A 26,587-nucleotide genomic window follows, 5' to 3' on the forward strand; every position below is an offset into this window, starting at 1 on the left:
GTTTGTGTGCTTCTTGAAAACTCTAATTTGTACCTTCTTACGCATTTTCGGCTGTGTTGAATTAACACAACCAAGGTCTGACATCCCCCAACTGACTGGAGAATATATGGGATACTCCATGTTTTCTCTTCATTCAGAAGACAGTGCAAACACAATATTATATTGTCTTAACTACTGATAATGTATATTTCTTCATAATTAAAGATGATTTGTAAAAAATAAATACAAAATACATGGAGGAAAGAACTGAAAACTGACCATATTGGTGAAGTGCTCTTTTCAGAATGTGCTATCAGCTTTTCTTAGTTTCATGGAATATAATCGTTTGCTTGGATATACAGCTAGTGACCCTTTTTATTCTTGGTAAATCAAAATTCAGTTTCAGAAAGTGTTCTTTAGAATTGAAATGTTAAATGTAAAATATGTGGACACCCAAATGTCAATTACCTGAATTAATAACTCTTGGCCAGACCTTAGCTTGCTTATTCTAACTTCTAATGAAGTGAAACAATTTGGAAAAGTTAAGGAAAAAATTGTACAGTCTTCTGATACTTTCCTATTCTTATTTTCAGCTAGATATTAATATGTAACCACAAGTGAAAAATTATATTGGTCTAATAAAGCTATACATATAAATATTATTTGAAAGGTAACAGAAGAACAACTACCATTTTAAACTTACTAGTTGGAATCGTAGAATCTTAGTTGGTTCACCATATTTGTGATGACAATGATTTGTTGTTCACACCACCTATCACTTGTACCTTTATTAAATTTTCTGTTTCAGACAGTTAGTCACTTTCCTCATGCCATTAACATTGTTTCTGATAGAACATTCTGTGACCAAATTACAAGTTACTTGAAAATAATTCTCCTAACAGTTCCCTTTGGTATTGTTTTTGAATTTGTCCTGCACCTAACAAATTAACTGATTAATGGAACATTTACTTCAACAAAATTTTATTTGAAGTCTGTCATATTTTAAAGCCCTTCACCTCTGGTATTATCATAGTGAATCCTTTCTTGCACATACGTATGTTTCTTTTTCTCCCAAAAGTAAGGTGCTTCTGCATTCCATCTGAGATCTAAATAATGATTTTTAAAAGGTATTTTCAAATAATTATAAGACAAATGCTCTTTGATCCAGGAAACTGATGAATGAACACTCAGACTGCTGTAATTTAAATTAATCATGGGTTGTGGGCATCTCTGACTGGGCCAGCACTTATTGTCCATCCTAAGTTGCCTCAGGTAGGTGGTGGTGAGCTGCCTTGAACTGCTGCAGTCCATCTATTGTAGGTAGACCCACAATACCATAGGGGAGGGAATTTCAGAATTATTGACCCAGTGACAGTGACGGAATGATGATATTCCCAAGGCAGGATGGGTGAGTGGCTTGGAGGGAAACTTGAAGTTGATTGTGTTGTTGATGGTGTTGGTATTGGTGTTTTTTGAAGAAGGGCTTATGCCCGAAACGTTGATTCTCCTGCTCCTTGGATGCTGCCTGTCCTGCTGCGCTTTTCCAGCAACACATTTTTCAGCTCTGATCTCCGGCATCTGCAGTCCTCACTTTCTCCTAGTTTTTGTAGAAGTGCCTTATGAATAGTCTTTGGAGAGTCGGGAAGTGAGTTATTCACTACAACATTGCTAACGTCTGACCTACTCTTCACAATCTCAAAATTGTTACCGTGCAAAAGAGGTCAGCCTTATGTGTCTGCATTGAATCCATTACCTAGTGCCAATCTTCTGACTTTTCCTCCCATATCCATGAACACTATTTTCTATCCAAATACAGAGGGACTTCAATTATCCGCATTCGATTTATTCGAATAATCTGGCAAAATCACAAGGTCCCGATGCTTCGCTAAACTGTTATCTGTCATTCGATTGACCAAATGAAATACTCCCTGCCCGTATTTGGATTCCTCTATAATCATCTAATGCTCTCTTGAATGTCTCTAATTTAACCTACTTCCACTGCATGTTCAGGCGTGCTAGTAGCTACTGTATTTGCATAGCTAATCTAGTTCAATTTATGGTCAGTGGTTACCCTGGGATGTTGGTGGAGGTGGATGCAGTGATGGTAACACCATTGAATATCAAGGAACGATGGTTAGGTCCTCTCTTGTTGAAGATTCTCATTGCCTGGCATTTATGAGGTATGTTTGTTGCTTGCCACTTGGCAGCCCAAGCCTGATGTTATCCAGGTCTTGGTGCACTTGAGCATTGAATGCTTTAGTGTCTGAAAGGTCACAGATGGTGCTGAACTTTGTGCAGTCATTCAAACCAGTGACCTTCAATGGATTCCCTCCATGTAAGCAACTGAAGATGCTTGGACCAAAGATCTTATTCTATAGAATTCCTGCTGAGACTCCTGACCTCCTACAACCACAACCGTTTTTCTTTCATCAGGTATGACTCTAATCCACAATGTGTTTGCCCCCTGGTTCCCATTGACTCCAGTTTTGCAAGAGCTCCTTGATGCCATATTCTGTCAAATGTGGCCTTGATGTCAAAGGCAGTCACTTTTCACCCTCTGAAATTCAGCTGTTCATGTTCAAGTTGTAACAAGGTCAGGAGCTAAAGTGGTCCTGTCTGAGCCCAAAAGAGCTATCAATGAATAGATTATTGCTAAGCAATTGCTGCTTGATAGCAGTGTTGGTAACTGTCACTTTTTACTGAAGGGGCAGTAATTGACTGGAATGGATTTGTCCTGCTTTTTTGTACAGGACATACCTGGACAATTTTCAGTGTTGTTGGGTAGATGCTCATGTTGTAAAAGTACTAGACCACATCTTGCCCAGCGGGGCGGTAAGTTCTGAATTGCAAGTCTTCAGTATCATTGCTGGAACGTTATCAGGTCCTGCAGCCTTTGTACTATCCAGTGCCTCCAGCTGTTTCTTGATGACATGTGGAATTAATTAAATTGGCTGAAGACTACTACCTCTGATGCTGGGGCTGGATGAAAGAGGCCAAGATAGATCATCTTGTGGAGCACTTGTGGTTGAAGATGGCTGCAAATACTCCATTGATATGTTAGACTCCCCTATTATTGATGATGGAATATTTATGAAGCTGCCTCCTCCATTCTGTTTAATTTTCAACCACCATTTGTGAAAGAATGTAACCGGACTGCAGAGCTTTGATCTAATGCATTTGTTGTGGAATCACTTAGCTCTGTCCATGGCCTGGTTTGTGACCTGAGACCATAACCAACTGTACCTGGAGAGAGTGCTGATAACTAAACCAAACTGATACTTAATAGAAATTATTGTTACAAACATGTTAAAGACTAAAATGAAATAAAAGTCTGCTTGAAAAATTGTTTGAAGAAAATGTCTTCTAGTTTGTTTCCATACCAAATGATACTAGAAACATTAAGTTTAACTCATGTGTAAAACCTCCTAAATATATAGATGCCACTGCAATTTGTTGGATTTCTGCAAATGTGATTTTTAAAAATTAACAACATGTACTTATTTTGCATGATTAGAGAATCCTAAATGTTCCAAATAGAGGAACTTTTGGAAATAATTACATTTTGATGAAGAAAATGGTGGAAATTGGTGATGCAATAATTAAAGGCCATCTTTTTAGGATAATCACTAAAGAAGAAAGCTCTGTCTTTTTAAGAACATGAACATCCCACAGTAGTAGAGACAATGTCTATAAATGGAATTTAAAAGACAAATGGGTGTATTTTTTAACAGGCTAGTGTAAATTGGAACAACTGAAAGCTATTGTTATATCAGACAGGCAGCATCAAAGTGGAATTTCCTGTCTTTGTGCTGAAAAATTATATGCTTCATTTTAAACCAATTTATGTACTTGCAACATGTCAACGATTTGCTTTTGTATTTTCAGTCCTTTCCGGGTGAGCCATCCATTCAGCAGAAAGTTCTGGGTTTGTTGGTGAGTAACCTTGGTGTGTTATGATAATTTGTTTAGAAAAATAAAATGAGGAGTGACCTGCTATGATACAGCATGGTAGAGCTTCCCATCTGGTAAATTCATGTTCATCGGAAGGCATTGAGTGAAGGGAACTTGGCCCATTGTGCACTGAACATTTTGTCAAAACTTTATCTTGAAACATTCCTCTATAATTTTGTTTCATTGTAGAGGAATGTTTCTGAAATCTGATTTACATGGAGAATTAAATCAAAATGTCCTTCAGGATTTTGTTTGTAAATTCAGGTAGCGTGAACTGTTGAGAACCAAGCTGAATACAGAAGGTTTATGGGTAAGGTTAAGAAAGGAAATAAGTGAAATATGTAGGGAGTGATGGCTGATGGCTAACAATAAAGAAATTCCCAAAGTTTACTGTCAGTTCGTCAACAGTAAAAGGAGGTGTAGACCAATTGGGAAGCAAAAGGAGGAGTTACATTTAAGAGGCAAAAGACATGCCTGAGATGCTGAATGGATATTTTGTATTAGTCTTTACCTCCAAGTTAGATGTTGAGGGCTTAATAACTGAGGATGAAACTCTGTCATTAGAATGATTTTAAAATTAATGAGGGAGTGGTACTGGATTATCTGTTGATATTTAGAGTTGGGGGACCAGATAAAATGCATCTGAGGATATCGGAAAAAATTGAGAGTGGAAATTGCAATGATATTGACAATTCGGTTTCAATCTTCTTTTTGATTTGGTGGTGTAAGTTTGAAGAGTTGCAAACATTATGCCTTGGTTCAAAATGGTTTGTAAAGATTGGCCCAGCAATTGTAAACCAGTCATAGCCCTGTACAGCATGGTCCAAACTTGTCCATGCTGACCAGATATCCTAAATTAATCTACTCCCGTTTTCTAGCTTTGACCTGTACTCCTCTCAACCCTTTATATTCGTGTCCCCGTCCAGATCTCCTTTTAAATGTTGAAGGTTTACCACCCTTCGCCATTTCCTCTGGCTGCTCATTCTATACCCCCACCGTCCTCTACATGAAAACTTTGCAGCTTAGGTCCCTTTTTAAATCTTTCCCCTCACTTTTTAACCTACATCCTGTAGTTTTGGACCCAGCTGCTCTGAGGAAAAGACCTTGGCTCTTCACCCTACCCACGGCCTTCATGATTTTGTAAACTTCTATATGGTCACCTCTTAGCTTCCAACACTCCAGAAAAAAATAACCCTAGTCTATTCAGCTTCTCACTATAGCTCAAACCCTCCAACCCTGGCAACATCCTTGTAAAAGGAGAAAGTGAGGACTGCAGATGCTGGAGATCAGAGCTGAAAATGTGTTGCTGGAAAAGCGCATTTACTGCATCCGCTGCACCCGATGTGGCCTCCTCTATATTGGGGAGACATGCCGCCTACTTGCAGAATGTTTCAGAGAACACCTCTGGGACACCCGGACCGACCAACCAACCCAACCACTCCGTGGCTCAACACTTCAACTCCCCCTCCCACTCCACCAAGGACATGCAGATCCTTGGATTCCTACATCGCCAGACCATAGCAACACGACAGCTGGAGGAAGAGCACCTCAACTTCCGTCTAGGAACCCTCCAACCACAAGGGATGAACTCAGAGTTCTCCAGTATCCTCATTTTTCACCCCCCCAACCTTGTCTCAGTCCCAACCCTCGAACTCAGCACCACCTTCCTAACCTGCAATCTTCTTCCTGACCTCTCCACCCCCACCCCAACTCCAGCCTATCACCCTCACCTTAATATCCTTCCACCTATCGCACTTCCAACGCCCCTCCCCCAAGTCCCTCCTCCCTACCTTTTATCTTAGCCTGCTTGGCACACTCTCCTCATCCCTGAAGAAGGGCTCATGCCCAAAATGTCGATTCTCCTGCTCCTTGGATGCTGCCTGACCTGCTGCGCTTTTCCAGCAACACATTTTCAGCAACATCCTTGTAAATCTTTTCTGAACCTTTTCAAGTTTCACAACATACTTCCTATAGCAGGGAGACCAAAATTGCACACAGTATTCCAAAAATGGCCTGATCAATGAGCTGCACAGCTGCAATGTGACCTTCTTACTCCTATACTCAATGCACTGACCAATAAAGGCAAGCATACCAAATTCCGCCTTCACTATCCTGTCTACCTGAGACTCCACTTTCGAGGAACTATGAACCTGCCCTCCAAGGTCTCTGTTCAGCAACACTCCCCAGGACCTTATTAGGAAGTGTGTAAATCCTGCCCTTTATTTGTCTTTCCAAAGTGCGCATTTATCTAAACTAAACTCTATCTATCAGTAATCAGCCCATTGGCCCATCTGTCCAAGATCCTATTGTTCTCTGGTAACCTTCTTTGCAGTCCACTACACCTCCAATTTTGTTGTTATCTGCAAACTTACTATCCCTTCTATGTTCACATCCAAATCATCACATAAGCGACAAAAATTAGTGGACTGAGCACCAATCCTTGTGGCACACTACTGATCACAGGTCTTCAGTCTAAAAAGCAATTCTCCACCACCACCCTTTGTTTCCTTCAAGCCAGATCTATATCCAAATGGCTAGTTCTCCCTGTATTCCATGTGATCTAACCTTACTAACCAGTTTACCATATGGAACCTTGTTGAAAGCATTACTATAATCTGTATAAAGTCACATCCAATCCTTTGCCTTCATCAGTCTTTTTCATTACTTTTTCAAACATCAACATGGAGGACAGGAAAAAGTTTGTGGCTGTAAGAGCTATTTTTTTTTTCTTTGAGGTATTTTCTGCATTGGATTTCCGTGAATTTTTGGAGCAGTAATTAGTGTTTTATACTGTTGCATTGATTCAGAACTTTGGTGGGAAGGAAAAAGATCAAAATAACAGCTTTACTTAAAAATAAAAAGGGGCGAGACAGCAGGTATGTTATGGGGTGTAAGAAGAAAGATTAGTGAACTTGCACAGCTGATTTATATCAGTCAATTTAATTCTGTAGTGGGGAAACTTACAAAACAAGTATTCAAGATTGAATTAATAGCTCCTTTTTGCGCCCCCCCCCCCACCACCACCACCACCACTCTCTCTCATGTAGAAAAATGTGGAACGATTTGGCACAGTTAGTGCAGATTATTTGAGTTTGAATTGTTCAACTTGCTTGGGTTACTTTAATCATAACAGAGAGGGTTGAGAAGGGGAAGACTTTTGATTTGGTGTACATGCTCTTCAAAATCTATTTGATACAGTGTAACACAGTCTTGAGGAAAGCTATAGGTCACTGAATAAAAATGACAGGAGCTAAAAATCATGCAAGTGGCTAAAGGATAGTTAATCACAAATTAATGGGTATTTTTCAGGCTGGAAGAAATTTTGGAGTGGAGTTCTCCAAGGATCAGTATTGGACCCTTTACCCATATAGAAATGATCTAGATTTTGGTGTAGTGGAGATAATTTCAGAGTTTATGGATGATGCAAAACTTGGAGGATTGTAAACTGAGAATGACAGTGGATGTTAAAAAGACATTGATAAATGGGTGGAATGGGCGAATAAGTGCAGATGGAGATCAGGTTGGAGAAATGGGAGGTGATGTAGTTTTGTGTAGAAAACAAGTATCAAATAACGGGGTTTATTTCCAAGGATTTTGAGGAGTGGAGCTACCTAGGTATTAATAGACACAAGTCATTGAAGGTGGTAGGATAGGTGGAGACAGCTGTTTTTAAAAAAAGCACAGAGTTCTAGGTTTCGTAAATAGGGGCACAGAGTCCAGAGCAGGGAGGTAATCAGACACTGTTATACCACAGCTGGAGTATTATGCACAGTTCTGGGTGTTACACTACAGATCTGATTATGAGTATATTGAAGGAAATGCAGAAGAGGCTTTTGAGAATGGTTCCAAAGATATGAAACTTCCGATATGACAAAATATTGGAGAAACTGACCCTTCTTTTTTCCCTTGCAGAGGAGAAGGCTAAGAGGAGATTTGATAGTTTTTCAAAATCTCTAAGGATTTGGGCAGAGTGGATAGGGTAAACTGATCTAGAATCAGAGGGCACAGTTTTAAAGTATTCTGCAAAAGGAACTAATGCTGAATGAGAGTGACTCTTTTCTTCTCAGAGAGTGGTTGGAATCTGAATACATTGTCATGAAGTGCAGTCGAGGCAGATTTAATTGAAGCATTCAAGAGTCATAGAGATGTACAGCATTTAAATAGAATCATCCAATGTGCAGGGTTTTGGGGGAAAGGCAGGAGATTGGCATTAAGTTAAAATGCTCAGAAGTGCAGGCGTGATAGGCTGAATGACCTCCTGCACCATAAACAATTTGATTTTGATATGTTTGTTTGTTTAAGAATGAATGGTTGGGAAATACCATTGCATGCTTTTCAATGAAACATCTAATTCTGCATATTAGAGTGACAAAGTATTAGGTTAAAACCAAAATTAGGTTAAAACCAAACTACTTGTTTATATATTTTGGTAATTGTGGGCAATTATTGCAAAGGCCTGTATTTACCTGAAAGCTGTAGAAAAATTTGAAATACAATTCCTCCTGAAAATATTGGAGGCGTAGTTGCATTTTGGCCACAGCCATATGTTTCCTCCCCATTGTTGCCTTAAAATAGCACAAGGCTATGAGCAAAGGAAGAATTTCTTTTTGTAGAACTGGGTTTCAGTAGGGGCGGGGATAAAAGATCTGTTCAGAGGGTGAGTGATCAAACAAGTTTTTTTTTCATTTTAGAACAACATAGCAGAAGTGAAAGAACTCCACCCTCAGCTGATGAAGAAGAACTTTATTGAGCATATCAGGTAATACTAATTTTGCTATAAATTGGTTTTAAAATTCTTGATTCTAATCAATAATAGTAGATTCCTCTTGTCACCCAAGGAGGTAACTGGTTTCAAGAATGATAGGCACCCTGTAGAATGTATTGTTCCTGCCCAGAAATGTTCAAAGTAAGTAGTTGTGTAATAGTGTTTTTAAGGCTGCGAACCTGATTATGTTTAAAGTAGGAGGTATGAACACTATTTTTAAGACGTTAAATTGCATACCTCCTTTTAAAATTTGAGCATTTGTATTTCCCGTTATGAAGTCAATAATAACAGACTGTGTTTTAGTTTAGGGTGATTTAGACAATTTTTAATTTAGTGAAAATGCAATTAAGGGGTTATAAAATATCCTGTAGGTGTTTTAAAGATTTGAATATGTTGGGATTGAAATTTGTTATAGGAATGTTTAGGATTTATTGTTGGGGAAAGTAATTGGAAATATAAATATTTTGGTTATATTGTAGCAATAATTGAGGCTTAAGTTCACAAACTGACCATAACATCCAGTTTTTAAAAAAAAGTATTTCATGGGGTGTGAGCATTGCTGGCCAAGCCAGCGTTTATTTGCACAGAAGACAGTTGAGTCAATCATACTGCTATGAGTCTTGAGTAATATGTAGGCTAGACCAGGTAGACATGGCAGATGGGTTTTCCTTGAAGATTGAAACCAAATTGGGGAACATGATGGTAGCAATAATGTTCTTGAATTTAAAAAAGTAAACATTCCATTATTGCAATGTGTGTATAGCTTGATATACCGGACTATCTGATGTACATATAACTCCTTCTGCAGCTGTTCTACAAGTAAAGGTGGATTTTTGTTTTAAGTACAGCTTACTTGCAGACATGTTATGGCATATATATTCTGGATTCAACTGAAATGGAGGTGAAATGGTGATTTGGAAATTAGCTAATTTTTAACTAGCACTCCACTAATGCTTACCACATTGGTTGGGGAGATGGAAAAGTAGCCGATTGTTCCTCCCTCCTATCTGATTAGTGATGTCTGCAGGAGTGTTTGTGTCTGGATATTTGTCAGCTAAAACTGAGGTCCTGCAGTCAAAAATCTAGCACGAAGGCTGGTAACTTTCATGTGCTGGAGAAGATCTGCTGGTCCCTATGAAACCATAAGTCAGCAAGAGTATGAGCCTTTACCACCATGTCAGTTATTTTGTGCAGATTCGGTTAAAAGATTAAGCTGATTGATCTTTGAAAAATCCAATGGAAAATTTGGTATTTTGAACATTTTATGTGATTAATTTTTATCCCATACCGTCAGTTTTTTTTTGAAAATTTCATAGAATTCCATCAACTTGCATTTATATAGCACCCATGTTAAAAAGAACAGCTTCTGGTGCTTCAGGCATAAGGAAGATTCTCATCAACTATGTGGAAAAATTATGGGCATGACTGAAGGCTTGGTTAAACATGCAGGATTTGAGATTTGTGAAGGAGAAGGAGAGATTTTGTGAAGAAGGCAAAGATATAAGCCGGATAGCTGCTACATTGGTGTGACTGAAAGACAAAGGGAGGGAGAGGTGTGTAAAAGGATACTGACTGAGCCATGAATGTTTTTTGCTGTTTGGGAGTACAGCAGAGAAGTTTACCAGAGAGATAATGCAGAGATTCAGAGGAGGAACCCATATTGATTTGGGTTGGGTGATTTGGGCAATGGAAAGTATTTTATGTCAGTAAGGTTCTAATTTATCAAGGATGATTCCAGATCTTAAAATTTTTATTATGAAGGAGGTTTAATGAAATTAAGTTTTTTTTTTCCTAATTGGTGAAAAGGTTGAGGGGACATGTGCCTCTTGTGAATAAATTCTGGAATGGGAGGAAAGCACTTTATTCTGTAATTCATTGTTTCTGTTTTAGTGTTTTACTGCACAATAAAGAAGTGGAAGTCAGTTACTTTGCCGCAGGAATAATTGCTCACTTGATATCCCGTGGGCTGCATATCTGGACACTGGATCTTGACCTTCGAGCTTCTCTTCTGGAGCAGCTGGTATGTTTTAGACATTGATCGTTGTATTTTGTAAAACATATTTTCCATTCTAAGGTGATTTTTTTTTAAACAAATAAACAGACCTTTTTGTTTGAGTTGATTCTAATAACCTAGGAGAAGACTTCTCTCTTTACTATTTAGAATGAAATCATAACTATTGATCTGTACTTTCATACTGTTATCCTTCTTGGATTTCCTCGTGGTCTGTCCTTGACTCTCTTTTCTATTTCTTATCTACATGCTGTGCTTGACATGAAATCTATCTCTGCCTCACCATTACTTCTCTCAACTTTTCCATTGTTTGATTTGTCAGAGCCTGTCTGATATCCAGTATTTTATTGGATTTTCTTCTAACTATATACAGAGAAGACCAAAGCAATTGACTTCGGTCCCCACTACGAACCTTATTGTTTTAGTTACTGATTCTGTCACTCCCTGGCCACTATCTGAGGCTGAATCAGATCATTTGCACCTTTTTTCCTGTTTAGACCACAATTTGACCTTTTGACTGCATATTCACTTTGTTGCCAAGAATCTGTATACTTCAATCAATGTAATATCACCTGAATTCTCCCCTTCCCCACAATCACAGTTAATTTATTGCTGAAACTTTTCACTATATTTTTGATCTCTGGATAACTATTCAAATAGCCTCCTAGCTAGCTTTCCATCTTCTACATATTAAACCTGAAAGCCTCAATTTTATACTGTTGACACCACATTTGCCCATCGTCCTTTATGCTTGTTGAGTCAGTATAGTCCAGTATTTGGCTCCTAGTCCAGTGATGATAGGGCCCTGGGTGGTAGTGTTGAAGAGCGAGATGCCTGGTTTAAGTACATAGTTCTTTGAAAGTTGTCACACGCATGCCTTCATTGCTCAGACTACAGAGTGTAGGAATTCGGATGTCATGTTGATATTGTACAGAATGTTGGTGAGACCACTTTCAAAGTACTGTGTACAATTGTAGTCACCCTGCTTTAGAAAGGATATTAAGGAGAGAGTTCAGAAAAGACTTACAGGGATGTTGCCAAGATTGAAGAGTTTGAATTATAAGGAGAGGTTGGATAGGCTGGGACTTCTTTCACTAGAGTGTAGGAGGTTTTGTAAAGCTTTATAGACGTTTACAAAATCATGAGGAGCATAGATAAAATGAATAGCAAAGGCCTTACCCTAGGTTAGGGAGTTCAAAACAAGGGTCATATTTTTAAGGTAAGAAGAAGAAAATTTTAAAAGGGACCTGAGGTGTAATTTTTTTTCACAGGCTGGTTTGTATGTGGAATAAACTACCAGGGGAGTAATAGATGCAGGTACAGTTACAACATCTTGAAAGACAACTGGACAGGCACATAAATTGGTAGTACAGAGAAAAGAAGGACTTGGCCACACACCAGTTGAAAATAGTATAAGAATTTTAGACGAGATTCCCTAGAGTGTGGAAACAGGCCCTTCGGCCTAACTAGTCCACACCAACCCTCTGAAGAGTAACCCACCCAGACCCACCTCCCTCTGACTAATGCACCTAACACTTTGGGCAATTTAGCATGGCCAATTCACCTGACCTGCGCATCTTTGGACTGTGGAAGGAAACCGGAGCACCCGAAAAAAACCCACGCAAACATGGGGAGAATGTGCAAACTTCACACAAACCGTCACCAGAATCAAACCTGGAACCCTAGTGCTGAGGCAGCAGTGCTAACCACTGAGCCACCGTGCTGCCCTAAACAGGGGAGTTGTAGAGTCAGTGACCAAGTTTTCCAAACTAAGCTAAACTAGTCACCCTTGCCTGTGTTTGGCCCATGTCCCTCTTAACTTTTCCTGTTCAACACCTGAGTGCTGCGTTCTTCAATGCTGTCCACCCCTGATTTTAATAATTTCAACAGAGAGAGCTAAGAGCAGCGAGAAGGGGACATGAAAAGTCCTTAGTTGGTAGGATTAGGGAAAACCCAAAGGCTTTCTATAGGTATGTCAGGAATAAAAGGATGACTAGGGTAGGTATCGGTCCAGTCAAGGATAGTAGTGGGAAGTTGTGCGTGGAGGCGGAGGAGATTGGAGAGACACTAAATCAATACTTTTCGTCAGTATTCACTCAGGAACAGGACATTGTTGCTGATGTGAATATTGAGTCACAAGTGATTAGAATGGAAGGCTTTGAGGTATGTAGGAAAGAAGTCTGGGGAATACTGGAAAGGGTGAAAATAGATAAGTCCCTGGGCCTGATGGCATTTATCCTAGGATCCTCTAGGAAGCTAGGGAGGAGATAGCGGAGCCATTGGCCTTGATTTTTATGTCGTCGTTGTCTACAGGAATAGTGCCAGAAGACTGGAGGATAGCGAATGTGGTCCCCTTGTTCAAGAAGGGGAATAGGGATAGCCCTAGTAACTATAGGCCAGTGAGTCTCACTTCTGTTGTGGGCAAAGTCTTAGAGAGAATTGTAAGGGATAGGATTTATGAACATCTGGATAGGAATAATGTGATCAAGGATAGTCAGCATGGTTTTGTGAAGGGCAGGTCGTGCCTCACAAACCTTATTGAGTTCTTTGAGAAGGTGACCAAGGAAGTGGACGAGGGTAAAGCAGTAGATGTGGTGTATATGGATTTTAGCAAGGTGTTCGATAAGGTACCCCATGGTAGGCTACTACAAAAATTACGGAGGTATGGCATTGAGGGTGCATTAGAGGTTTGGATTAGGAATTGGCTGGCTGGAAGGAGACAGAGGGTAGTAGTTGATGGTAAAGGTTCATCTTGGAGTGCAGTTACTAGCGGTGTTCCACAAGGATCTGTTTTGGGACCATTGCTGTTTGTCATTTTTATAAATGACCTGGAGGAGGGGCTTGAAGGCTGGTGGAGTTGTGGACTGCGAAGAAGGATGTGGCAGGTTACAGCGGGATATAGATAAGTTGCAAAGCTGGGCAGAAAGGTTGCAAATGGAGTTCAATGTAGCTAAGTGTGAAGTCATTCACTTTGGTAGGGGTAACATGAAGATGGATTACTGGGCTAATGGTAGGCTACTTGGTAGTGTGGATGAGCAGAGGGATCTCGGTGTCCATGTACACAGATCTCTGAAAGTTGCCACCCAGTAAATAGTGCTGTGAAGAAGGCATATGGCATACTGGGCTTTATTGGTAGAGGAAATGAGTTCCGGAGTCCTGAGGTCATGTTGCAGTTGTATAAGACTCTGGTGTGGCCTCATCTGGAGTATTGTGTGCAGTTTTAGTCGCCATACTATAGGAAGGATGTGGAGGCACTGGAACGGGTGCAGAGGAAGTTTACCAGGATGTTGCCTGGCATGGTAGGAAGATCGTATGAGGAAAGGCTGAGGCACTTGGGGCTGTTCTCATTGGAGAAAAGAAGGTTTAGGGGAGATTTGATAGAGGTGTACAAGATGGTTAGGGATTTAGATAGGGTTGACAGTGAGAACCTTTTTCCGCTAATGGAGTCAGCTGTTACTAGGGGACACAGCTTTAAATTAAGGGGAGGTTGTAATAGGACATACGTTAGGGGTAGATTCTTTACTCTGGGGTTGTGAGTTCATGGAATGCTCTGCCAGTAGCAGTGGTGGACTCTCCCTCTTTATGGTCATTTAAGCGGGCATTGAATAAGCATATGGAGGTTATTGGGCTAGTGTAGGTTAGGTAGGCTTCGGTCGGCGCAACATCGAGGGCCGAAGGGCCTGTACTGCGCTGTATTTTTCTATGTTCTATGTTCAACATCTACTGCTGTAATCTTCAATATGTCATGCCTGAAGTCCTGAAATTGCCTTCTATACCCCTCTACCCCTCTCTTCCCTCTTACAGACTCTTTTTTTTTGATAAAGCTTTTGGCTACTTCACCAATCTCCTGCTTTATGAAGCAGTGTCTATGCATTTGGTGCTTCTGTAAAGCATCTTGGGATGTTTTACTATGAATCTAAGTTGTTACTATTTATAAATAGAAAACATTGGGAATAGTTTCCTCCAAAGGTAAGAAATACTTGCTGCTTTTGAGTTTAATGTTTGATTTTGATAAAATGCCTGGACAACTAACTTGATTGAGCTTTTTGAAGTAACTAGGAGGATTGAGGGTGGATTGATGGATATGATCTTTATGGACTTCAGTAAGGCACTCAAAGGTTCCTCATGGGAGACTGGTGAGCAAGGTTAGATCACATGGAATACAAGGAGAAGTAGCCATTTGGATATTGCACAGGCTTGAAGGTAGAAAGCATAGGATGGTAGTGGGGAGGGTTGCTTTTCAGACTGGAGGCGTGTGACCAGTGGTGTGCCATAAGAATCAGCGCTGGGTTCACTGCTTTCCGTCATTTATATAAATGATTTGGATGCGAACAAAGGAAGTACAGTTGGTAAGTTTGCAGATGACACCAAAATTGGAGGTGTAGTGGACAACAAAGAAGGTTACCTCCGAGTACAACAGGATCTTGATCAGAAGGACGAATGGGCCGAGGAATGGCAAATGGAGTTTAATTCAGATAAATGTGAGGTGTTGCATTTTGGAAAGGCAAATCGGGACAGGACTTGTACACTTAATGGTAAGGTCCTAGGGAGTGTTACTGAACAAAGACCTTGGAGTGCAGGTTCATAGCTCCCTGAAAGTGGAGTTACAGGTAGATAGGATAGTGAAGGTGGTGTTTGGTGGGCTTTTCCTTTGGTCGCAGTATTGAGTACAGGAGTTGGGAGGTCATGTTGCGGCTGAACAGGACATTGGTTAGACCACTGTTGGAATATTGCGTGCAATTCTGGCCTCCTTCCTATCGGAAAGATGTTGTGAAACTTGAAAGGGTTCAGAAAACATTTACAAGGATGTTGCCAGGGTTGGAGGGTTTGAGCTATGGGGAGAGGTTGAATAGGCTTGGGCTGTTTTCCCTGGAGCGTCAGAGGCTGAGGGGTGACTCTATGCAGGTTTATAAAATCATGAGGGGGCATGGATATGGTAAATAGACAAAGTCTTTTCCCTGGGGTGGGTGAGTCCAGAACTAGAGGGCATAGGTTTCGGGTGAGAGTGGAGAGATTGAAAAAGAACCTAAGGGGCAACTTTATCACGCAAAGAGTGGTGCAGGTATGGAATGAACTGCCAGAGGAAGTGGTGGTGGCTGATACATTTGTTAGTACATTTAAAAGGCATCTGGATGGGTATAGGAGTAGGAAGGTTTAAGAAAGATATGGGCCACGTTCTGGCAAATAGGACTAGATTAATTTGGGATATCTGGTCAGCATGGTAGAGTTGGGCCGAAGGGTATGTTTCTGTGCAGTATATATCTGACTCTATGACTTTGATTTTAAAAAATTCAATTCATTTTCCTCCACCACAATTTTAACAAACTAAACTAAAGATTACTGCTCTATGGCTCAATCATAAAATAAGTTTGGGAACAAATACGTTTTGTTTCATTCTTTAAGAATAACAACCATACAGTCTTTGCATTACAGTGCCAGGATGTTTCTTGAATGCATTTAGTGTCCTTTTCTAGCAACCTGCTGCATTGGTTAATTTTTCCTTTTGAAGAAATTCTCATAATTTCTCCTTTTACAGATGTGAAACTTTTTGCCTTTTTAAAACCTTATTATCCCTTGCTGCAATGCTTTCAAATACTTTGGGTAGTATTTCAAATGTACAGTCTCTATCTTGATTGGTTTCAATGTCGGTCCCTTTGTACTACTACTTTAGTTTAAATGGCCTGCTTATGTTGTGATGATAATGGAGCATGGTTCATTAGTTTGTTTGGAATTTGTAATTTCTGCTTCCTCTGTTGACTTGGTGCCTTTTACTTTCTTAGTTTATAAACTTAATGGGCTGTATTATGTTGTGGAAATGAAAATTCAGTTTTGGATGGTATTCCACTTCTAAAATTGATAGCATCTTCTGGATGTTATGTAGAAAGTTAAACACAGAAATCCAGGATTTTTGTGATATAATGTTTATCTAAAGGGTATGTTAATACTTAAACTCCAAAATGAGTTTTTGGCTTGTGCTATTAGTTTTACTTTGCATATCCTTGGAAAATGTTACACCTTTTGAATGCTAGTGAGTTTAACGTATTCATAATTATTGCTAAAAGTTTTCACTGGGCTTGAGCAAAGTTTTTTTTTAAAAAAAAATTAAACATATCAATAAATCTAGTTTCTCTTGTTTAAGGTAGAAACTAAAATATCAAACAAACCATTATTGATGTTTGCTCCCTTAATCTCCTGCGTATCACCGGACCTTTTATAGGACTTTCCTCCTTGCTTAGTGGTGAGCATATCTGTTTCAGCCTGAACTAAAATCCAGCTCACGAGTATTTGTTGTTAAATGGATCATTTCTAGTGATCTTCTGGTACTAAAATAGTCACTTTAATTTCTTATGTTTTAAAATGTGTATTTTAACTGTGGGAAGCTGTATCCGGTCTCTCGAACTTCTAAATCTGCTCTGTATTGCACTTTTCCATGAATAATTTGATTGCCTGCTAAAAGTGCATTTCAACATGGGGTTGAAGGGGAAAGAGCAGGAAATTGTCATGATTGAGGTTTAGAACTTATTAAATATGGTAGACAAAATGTTATATTTAACAAACGACGTGGAGAGTTTAATTCTACTGTCCATTTTACTGTTTCCTTTCCAGTTAGGATCAGCACAAGTGTTGGGTAAATTCTGACGTAAAACAGCTTTAGAGTGAGAATTTCCTTTAATGTTATAGCAGTAGCAGCACACGAATTATGGTGATAGCAATTGTAACTGTTTGGTATACTTCTGTCCCCAGAGGCAAGGAATGGGTGAACACAATAATTCTTTTAGTATTTAAAAAGCAGCTTACTTGTTTTCACCCTCGTTAATTGGATTTCAACTGATCAAAGAAAAGAACTGACTGTTAATCAGCTTATTATGTACAAAGACAACCCATTCTGTTAATCTTATTTAAAATGGAAGTCATAAAAAATCTAGTTTGAACTGCTGTTGATGGAATAGAAAATGACTTACTCTCTTTAATGAAGTGGTCTCATAAGTATCACACTGATCGCTTTAAATTGTTCATTTGCAGCATGAGGGCCATCTTAACACACACGTGTCCTTTTTTTCTTTTGTTTAATTCCATTTGAATTTATGGCTTACTTTTTTTTCTTATGGTGGCATACATGTGTGTTTATGATTTAAGCTTTTAAGCTTCAATTCAGCTAAGTAATTCAGACAACTTGAACTCCAGCACATTTGCTAGAGTGATTATTCTGTAGTTATTCACTATTTATAGTATAGAAACACCTTTTGAGTGAGCTCATGTGGTGCAATGTTTTAGTGTCCCTACCTTTGGGCCAGAAGGTCTGAGTTCAAGTCCCACCTGCCCCAATTGTATTATGTCTGAACAGAATTTTTTTTAATAATAATAAATCTACTAATGCCTTTTATGCTCTAGTAATTTTCAAAACACACTCTTTATTTTGCTTTATTTATTCAAAGGCAGTTGGCTAACTTTTAGTTTTTCTTTTTTAAGCATACTAACTTCCAAAGAATCATTATTTTGCTTTATTTATCCAAAGACAGTTGACTAACTTTCTCTTCTTCTTTTCAGCATTCTGTCATTCTAAATTGGCCAACTCCAGATTGTGAAATGGTAGCTTATAGGTATGTTCATGATTTTAAAAGTGTACTTTGTGATGGTTTCCAGTCCCTGCTCCATAATGGATGCAACTGTGAGATTTGAAGATAATTTATAAAATTTTCAATGTTTCAAATCTTTATTGCAATCAATTACCTGTTGTCATTTTACAGATTATGTTAGCCTTTCTTGGTAGCAATCTTGTCCCTTGAATTAAAAGGTTGTGGTTTTGAGCCTCACTGTTGAGAAACTTGACACCTCCTGCAATGTCATCTGTGCTGTATGTTGAATGAGACATAGCCCATCTAGTGGAGATAAAGAAGGCACTAAAATAGCTTTCTTATTTAGCTCATTGTTTGAGAATACTTGCTGTATAAATATTGGGTACTACGTTTATACATTTGTGAGAAAAAAGTGAAATAACAATGTATAGTGCAGTGCTTTGGACATGCTAAAGCTATGAAAGGTACTGTATAAATAATTTATTCCTTTAGCATTGTTGAAGAAGTTGTATTTTTTTGGGGTAAATCAGATTCAAAAGTGAAAAAATGTGTGAACTAAGATATGGATGTTAAATATACTTTTATACAAGGAGAATGGAAAAGATCATTTTATGAAAGTGACAAGATTCAACAGCTCATTTAAATTTAATTTGCCTCAGTTTTGTGAATATAATTGGAATTTAAGCTCATTACAAATGTTCTTTTTCCTTTATGCTAACATTGTGAATATTTATTTCCAGGTCATTCAGTCCCTTTTTTCCATTATTGGAGTGCTGTGATACACCAGGAGTACAGATTTGGGCTGTCTGGGCAATGCAACATGTCTGTAGCAAAAATGGTAGGTGTTAATGATAGACAAAGTGCAGGATTATTTCTGCTCACATGCTTGAGCAGAATTAATTGGTGTGTTTTTTCCATAAAATTCAGATTTATGAAGTGAACCATTCTCTCTTTTTATTTCTAGCTGCTTTTGTATTTTACAGAAATTCTTTATGAAGTTTAATTGGAATAACAATTATTAATTGACTTTTTGTTCTTCATTGTTAGTTAATGAGATGCTCCATTTCTCTCTCGCCACAGTTCATAACAAGATTAGTGGATGTATTGGTGATCTTCTTCCAAAATTCTATAGATTCTCGAATGTTTCCGAAGATTGGAAGGTAGTAAATGTCACCCCACTACTTTAAAGAGTGGGTGAAATACACAATGGGGGCTGCAGATCTGTTGCAGGGAACATGTTAGAATCCAATATAAAGATTTGGATAATATTGGTCTGGTTGGGCATTGTCAGCATGAATTTGAGAATGGAGGTCCTGTTCAATGAATGTATTAGTTGTTTTTGAGGATGTTACAAATTGAATTGATACAAGGGAGTCAGTGGATGTAGACTTTCAAAGTTTTTGATAAAGTTCCAACAGTAATTTGGTTAACAAAATTTAAAGCATACTGGATACGATATAATGATATATGATAGCATGGATTAACAATCAACTAACAGGCAGGCGCAGTAGAAATAAACAGTTCATTCTGACATTGGCAGGCTGTGATCAATGGGTTCTACAGGGATCAGACCTTTGTTGGATTGCACCTGGATTTCTGTGTATTATGTTTTGGTCCTCTTAGCTTAGGATATTCTTGCAATAGAAGGCAACAAAGGTTCACGAGACTGACCTATAAAGACAGATTGGAGAAATTGGGGATGTATTCTCCAGAGTTCAAGGAATGAGAGGTGCTGTCATTGAAACTTAAAAGTACTTGAAGGGATATACAGGATAGATGTAGTCAAGATGTTTTGCTTGTTGGGGGAAATTGGGGACACAACTTTGCAATGTGGGAAGACATTTCAGACTGAGGTGAAATTATTTTACTAAATGTTATGAGCTCTTGAATTGTTTACTCTCTTGTGGGCTGTGGAAGCTCAGTCACAATTTTAATACTGCGTGTTACACTGGAAGCTAAATGAGTAAAGTGTTCAGGCGATCTGACCCCATCAGTTTCCCAAAGGCTTTGTGCAGTTAAAATTGTGCTGTGGAATTTTGAGTCCACCTGGAATCTGTTAATTGTCTCTCATATAATCACTGCCAGAATATATTGTTTTAATTTCATCATGTTTGAGTCAAAAGTGACATCCAATTTGTTTTTTTTTGCTCTGTCCTACAGCTCCCAGGTACTGTAGCATGCTAATTGAAGAGAGCGGAATGCAAAAATTGTACAGCATTAAGGAACACCCCCAAGTTTCACCAGATGTTCTGCGTATTGTTAATAGCATTATTGAAACTTTGGAAAAGTATATCATGCGCCATGGGAAATTGGTCTCCAGTCAGAAAAAGCCACAAACTAAGCACAGTATGGTCTAAGCAGATGTTTTGGACAGATTGTATGAGTAAGTTTTTTTTAAAATAGTTTGGTAACTTCTGATTATTGATGAATAAAAGAAACTAAATTTTTAGTCTTGCTCATCTGGACAGCTGCAAGAATGCTAACATTGAAAGGCAGTAACAATTTATATCTCACATGAAAGTGGTGCTGATTGGTTCGCAAGTTGACTTTGACTTTGGTGACCATAAGACAAAGGAACAGAAATTAGACCATTATGCCCATAGATTCTACTCTACCATTCATCGTGGCTAATAATTTTCTCAACCGTATTCTGCCTTCTCTTCATAACCTTTTGATCCCCATAACAATCAAGACCTATCTATCTGTCTTAAATATACTCAATGATCTGGCCTCCACAGCTTTCTGTGGCAATGAATTTCAAAGATTCACCATTGTCTGGCTGTGAAGAAGTTTCTCTTCATCTTCATGCTAAAGGATCTTCCCTTTTACTCCAAGGCTGCGCCTTCGGGTCCTAATCTCCTGCTAATGAAAAGATTTTTCCCAACATCCACTCTATCCGGGCCTTTTAGTATTCTGTAAGTTTCAATTAGATCCCCCTGCCCTTTCCTTCTAAAACTCCATCGAGTATAGACCCAGAGTCCTCAAGCATTTTATGTGTTAAGCCTTTCATTCCTGGGATCTTTCTGGTGAACCTCTGCTGGACCCACTCCAGGGCTAGAATATCCTCCCTGTGATATGGGACTGCAAATTGCTCACAATATTTTGGATTTGGTCGACTAGAGCTTTATAAAGCCTCAGAAATACATCCCTGCTTTTATATTCTAGTCTTTTCAAAATAAATGCTAACATAGTATTTGCCTTCCTAACTACCAGCTCAAACTGCAAGTTAACCTTCAGAGAATCCTGGACTAGGACTCCCAAGTCCCTTTGCACTTAAGATTTCTGAAATTTCTCCCCCTTTAGAAAATAGAAAATATTCTTCCTACCAAAGTGCATGACCTCACACTTTCCCATATTATATTCTATCTGCCTTTTCTTTGCCTATTTTCTTAAGCTGTCTAAATCCTTTTTGCAGCCTCCCCACCTCCTTAATACTACCTATCTCTTCACCTATCTCTCCACCTCCAAACTTAGCCAGAGTGCCCTCAATTCCTTCATCTAGATCATTAATGTGAAAAGTTGTAGTCCAAACACTGATCCTTGTGGAACACTATAAGTCACCAGCTGCCATCCTGAGAAGGACCCTTTTATCCCCACTTTGTTTTTGCCAAACAGCCAAGCTTCTATCCATGCTAGTGCCTCGCCTATAACACAGTGGGCTCTTAGCTTAGCAGCCTCCAGCGTGGCACCTTGTCAACGGCCCCCTGGAGATCCATTGACTCTTCATGGTCTAACCTACTTGCTACCACCTCAAAGAATTCTAACAGATTTGTCAGGCATGACCTCCCCTTGATGAAACCATGCTGACTTTGTCCTATTTCATCATACACTTCCAAGTATTCAGAAATCTCTTCTTTCACAACCGACTCCAAAATCTTACCAATGTCAGGCTAATGTGCGTGTAATTTCCCATCTTTTGCCTTACTCCCTCCTTAAACCGGAGGTTTTATTAATGATTTTGCAGTCTTCTTGGATTCTCCCCGACTCTAGTGATTCCGGAAAGATCACCACTAATGCCTCCACTATCTCTCTGGCTCTCTGCTTAAGAATTCTGGGGTGTGGTCCATCTGGTCCAGGTAATTTATCCACCTTCAGGCTTGATTGTTTTTCTAGCACCTTCTCACTACACTCACCCTGTCTCCTGACTCTCTCGAATGTTTGGGATATTGCTCTAGTGTCTTCCACCGTGAAGACTGATGCAAAATACTTATTCAGTTCCTCAGTCATTTATTTTGTTCCCCATTACTACTTCCCCAGTGTCATTTTTCAGTGGCCCAGTGTACAGTTTTGCCTCTCTTTGCTCCTTTATATATCTAAAGAAACTCTTGCAATCTTTTATATTATTGGTTAGCTTACCATCACGTTTAATCTTCTCCCTCTTTATTTCTTCTTTTAGTTGTCCTGTCTTGGTCTTTGTAGGCTTCCCAATCCCCAGCTTCTCACTGCCCTTCATCACGTTATATACTCTGTCCTTTGCTTTTATGCTGTCTTTGAGTTCCCTTGTCAGCCATGGTCACTTCGTCCTCCCTTTAGTATGCTCCCTCTTCCTAGGGATGAATTTTTGCTGTGTCTCCTGAATTATTGTACCATGGAGAATGCACTAGGGAATCTATGTCCCTCCCATGCATTTGTTTCAAAGGCATGATGACTGGGCATATTCTGTTTGCTTGTAGGTGTATATATATCTATCAAACGTATAAATGAGCCACAATGTGAGCCTTACTGATACGTCTGAAATATAATTTTTTATTGATTTTTGAGATGGGGCTGTTTGCTGATATTTCCAGCATTTGCTCTCCATTTTTATTTGTCCATTGAATTGAGTGGCTTTCATGGTCAGTTGGGAGTCAACCACATTACTGTGTACTGGAGTTACATGTAGTGCTCCAGGTAAGGACACAAGAGTACCTTTTCAAAAAACACAAAGTGAAACCAATGTATTTTTTTGAACCTGAAATGATCATAGATGATCAATGTTACTGAGAATAGCTTCCAATTCCAAATTTTATTTTAATTTAAATTGTACCAGCTATTTTGGTGAGATTTAAACCCATGAGCCCAGGCAATATTAACCCAGAGCTTCTGAATTCCTGGGTTAGTGACATCAACACCATATCCACTCCATTCTTAATACATTTGGGATTATTCAATAAGTGCTGTTCCATTATTGATTCACATCTAACTACTGAGAATTTTGCAAATACAGACTTACAGTTCCCTGGTACTTCCTTTTGTGATAGTACCTCATCAGTTCAGGTTCAACTTGCCAACCAAGCAACATACTTTACTCCAAATTGTTGCTGTCTTTTGAACTTTGTCATTTCTGTACCTATCCTAATGAGTTCAACACAAAAACTTCAACCTTTCTTATGCAATACTAAGGTCTGAAAACTTTTTAAACTCCCTATTCTGTACAATAATGTTATCTGATCATCTAACTTTAATGGGGGGGGGGGGGGAAGAGAAGAGATTTGTAACATGGATTTTTGGACCTTTGAATAAATAGATAGCATAAGACACATGAAACCCCTCTGAATGTACCGTATGTCTGAATAATAAACAATGCCATTGGTAAAGACTTCAAAATATAATTAATATGATGTTATAAAGATGACAAATTTTATAAAATGTATCACCATTTTGCAGCGCACTGTGCACATGTTGGTTGTTTGCTACATTTGGAAACAAACTGACTTCCCTTCTCATGTTAACATGTCTTTTTTTTCTTTGCTTCAGTATTTTCTCTTTAGTGGTCTAAAAGACAAATCAATCCTGCTTTAAAGATTTTCTTTTATATCACCCTTTCTTAATTTTCCTGGTGATTTAAAAAGAAGTTCTTCATCTACGTTTTCTAAGGTTCCAGTTTCCATTCTGTAATTTGAGTTACCTCAGAACCCTTAATTCTTGTGCTCTCTTTCCCAATTTAAATGTACTACTAACACCATGGTGCTTTATTTAAGTGCACAGTCTTTCAGGCAGTCATATTTAAAAGTTTACATATATATTCAACTTCTCATTTATGCTTTTTTTTTCTCATTTGGCTTCCATTTAAACAATTGAAATTTTAATTTCTAGTCCTTTTTGTCTTTTCCTTCTCCCTCATGTCTGGGGTGCATTTAAGAATGGTCCTCCGTTGGAGGGAAGTTTTAAAGTTCAGGTCTGTCTGCAGCAGACTTGAAAAGTGTTCACTTGGGATACTTGTATTATAAAGATTTTGTATTATTTAATGGATTACCTTTTTAAAATACCTAGAAAACTTAAGTTAAAAATTTACACAACACCAGGTTATAGGCCAACAGGTTTAATTGGAAGCACACTAGCTTTCGGAGCGACGCTCCTTCATCAGACGATAGTGGAGGGCTCGATCGTAACATAGAATTTATAGCAAAAATTTACAGTGTGAAAACTTAATGTTGCTTCTCCTAAGTGAATATTGAAGTGGAATCTGTCCTTTTACCTTGTTAAATGCTTGTTATTTGCATTAGAATGTTGAGTTGGACCAGGTCTTGTGGAAAGAACAAACTAGATATGTAACCCATATGCTCAGGTCCTTTTTATCTTGCTCGTTTGGCAGTTGCTAGGACCTGCATGCTGCGTGTAAATGAAGATTGCGTACTGAACTCTAGTACTTTGTAGCTTTCGATTGGGTTCTTGCTACGTTCCAGCTGAATGCTACACTTGCAATAGTATGATTTGAGTTTAGCTCTCCATTTTATTTTAGCACTCAGATGGTACTAGTGTAAATTTCCTTGCTGTTTGTGGCTTAATAATAGGGGTTCACTGTACTATCGGAAAAATAAATCAATATATTTGAGGTGAAATTTCAGTAAATATGTCAAAACTGATTCTTACAACATTGTTGATAACTTTGCAAAATTAATTAACAATGGCAGCAAAGACTAGGCTGAATGATGGTTTCTTTAAAATGTACCCATCCAAATCTGGGGTCCAGTATTAGTGTTGTGCAATATGTGGAAGTGAATACTATAGTGAAACATTAACAAGTCTCAAATTAAATTAATATGCATTTACTTTTTCAAACAGGTGGAGGATGTTCAGCGCGTAACTTTTTTTTTTATTTTCTGAAGACTATGAAGAGAATTTCCTTGATTGAAACTGTCTGCTGTTAAACATTTCTATAAGCTATTCTAAGTGCAGGAAGAATTTATCACAGTGGAGTGTTGGTGTAGTCTGTGGTATTGTCTTGTTCGACCAGAAGCAGCTGATGCTTGAATAAATGCTGCTCATGAAATGTTTACTTAATCTGGATGTCACTCATATATCTTCTTTGCAAAGAATAAATCCATGTTTAGAACAGCTGAACTGTGATTAGCTTAAACGTATTTGATCCCCACTTACTTTTAAAAATATTTTGTCTGAAATGTTGATGACTCCTTCAGGGGAAATTGGCATTTGAAGTTGCCAATTTGTATTAATGCTTGTTTTGTTTGTCTTATTGCTTGTACAGATAAATGTATCATTGGTTTTAAGATTTTCTGCTCAGAGGGACTCTTGCCATCAATACCTCATATTTTAAACACCATTCTATTAAAAGAATTGATTTTGCATTGTTCTATTTTTAAATGGTATTTTTTTTACAGTAACTGGTATTTGGTGTCAGCCGAACAAATGTTACTCTCCCACACCTAACCCTAGTGAATGCACAAACCTGACTTGAATTCCATGAGCCTCATTTGTTATGGTTTTGCTTGGGCAGGATCTGTCTCTAAAGAACCTTGTAAAATAGGCCAAGGCTAAATTAAAGTTTCCAGCTATCCCGTTACAGATCCTTTGCTGGGAAGCTGCTAAATTTTTATGGGCAAATTGGGACATTGTCATTCCTATTTATAAATTGTAATGTTCTGTGAATAGCCATTTGTAATCCATTACAGCCAAGAAAAATGCGTCCTCACACCATTTGGGAGGGAGCAGGCTGTCAAAAAAAGTCTGAAATGACCAGGTCACTGAAGGATCTCTATCCAGTTCTGCCACAAATGGCTGAATGGCCACCACTTGTGCTGTAATACTTCTATGATTCTGTAATTTTGACTTCTTGCTCCAGTTTTTTTTTGGAGTCAGTGGAGCTGGGTGTGAGAAACTAAGTCTTATATATGTTCATAATTTAATGTGAAAAGAATTCAAAAACATTCTTTTACCAGGTAGTCTGAGAGGGGATCCTGATCTCTATAATTTCTGACTCCCACATTTGCAGTGTGTGTAAATGGTCTCACTTCATTTCAATACCATAATTACCATTTTTCTTCAATATACTCCTATCCTATCAAAATACTCTTTCAGCTCCCT

General features: G+C 38.6%; 1 protein-coding gene across 2 annotated transcripts in view; it reads left to right on the forward strand.

Moving 5' to 3' along the window:
• Positions 1-25,539, forward strand: part of zyg11 (zyg-11 family member, cell cycle regulator) — a 67,741-nt gene extending 42,202 nt beyond the window's left edge. For both annotated transcript variants that reach the window (XM_060829834.1, XM_060829835.1), the window contains exons 10-16: positions 3,865-3,912; positions 8,622-8,689; positions 10,586-10,715; positions 18,255-18,307; positions 19,024-19,121; positions 20,444-20,666; positions 25,328-25,539. In XM_060829834.1, coding sequence (XP_060685817.1) covers positions 3,865-3,912; positions 8,622-8,689; positions 10,586-10,715; positions 18,255-18,307; positions 19,024-19,121; positions 20,444-20,640 — 594 coding nt within the window. In that variant the 3' untranslated portion in view covers positions 20,641-20,666; positions 25,328-25,539. The remainder of the gene's footprint in view (positions 1-3,864; positions 3,913-8,621; positions 8,690-10,585; positions 10,716-18,254; positions 18,308-19,023; positions 19,122-20,443; positions 20,667-25,327) is intronic.
• Positions 25,540-26,587: the final 1,048 nt, after the last annotated feature.

Source organism: Hemiscyllium ocellatum, chromosome 9, assembly GCF_020745735.1.
Source record: "Hemiscyllium ocellatum isolate sHemOce1 chromosome 9, sHemOce1.pat.X.cur, whole genome shotgun sequence".
NCBI classification, from domain to species: Eukaryota; Metazoa; Chordata; class Chondrichthyes; order Orectolobiformes; family Hemiscylliidae; genus Hemiscyllium; species Hemiscyllium ocellatum.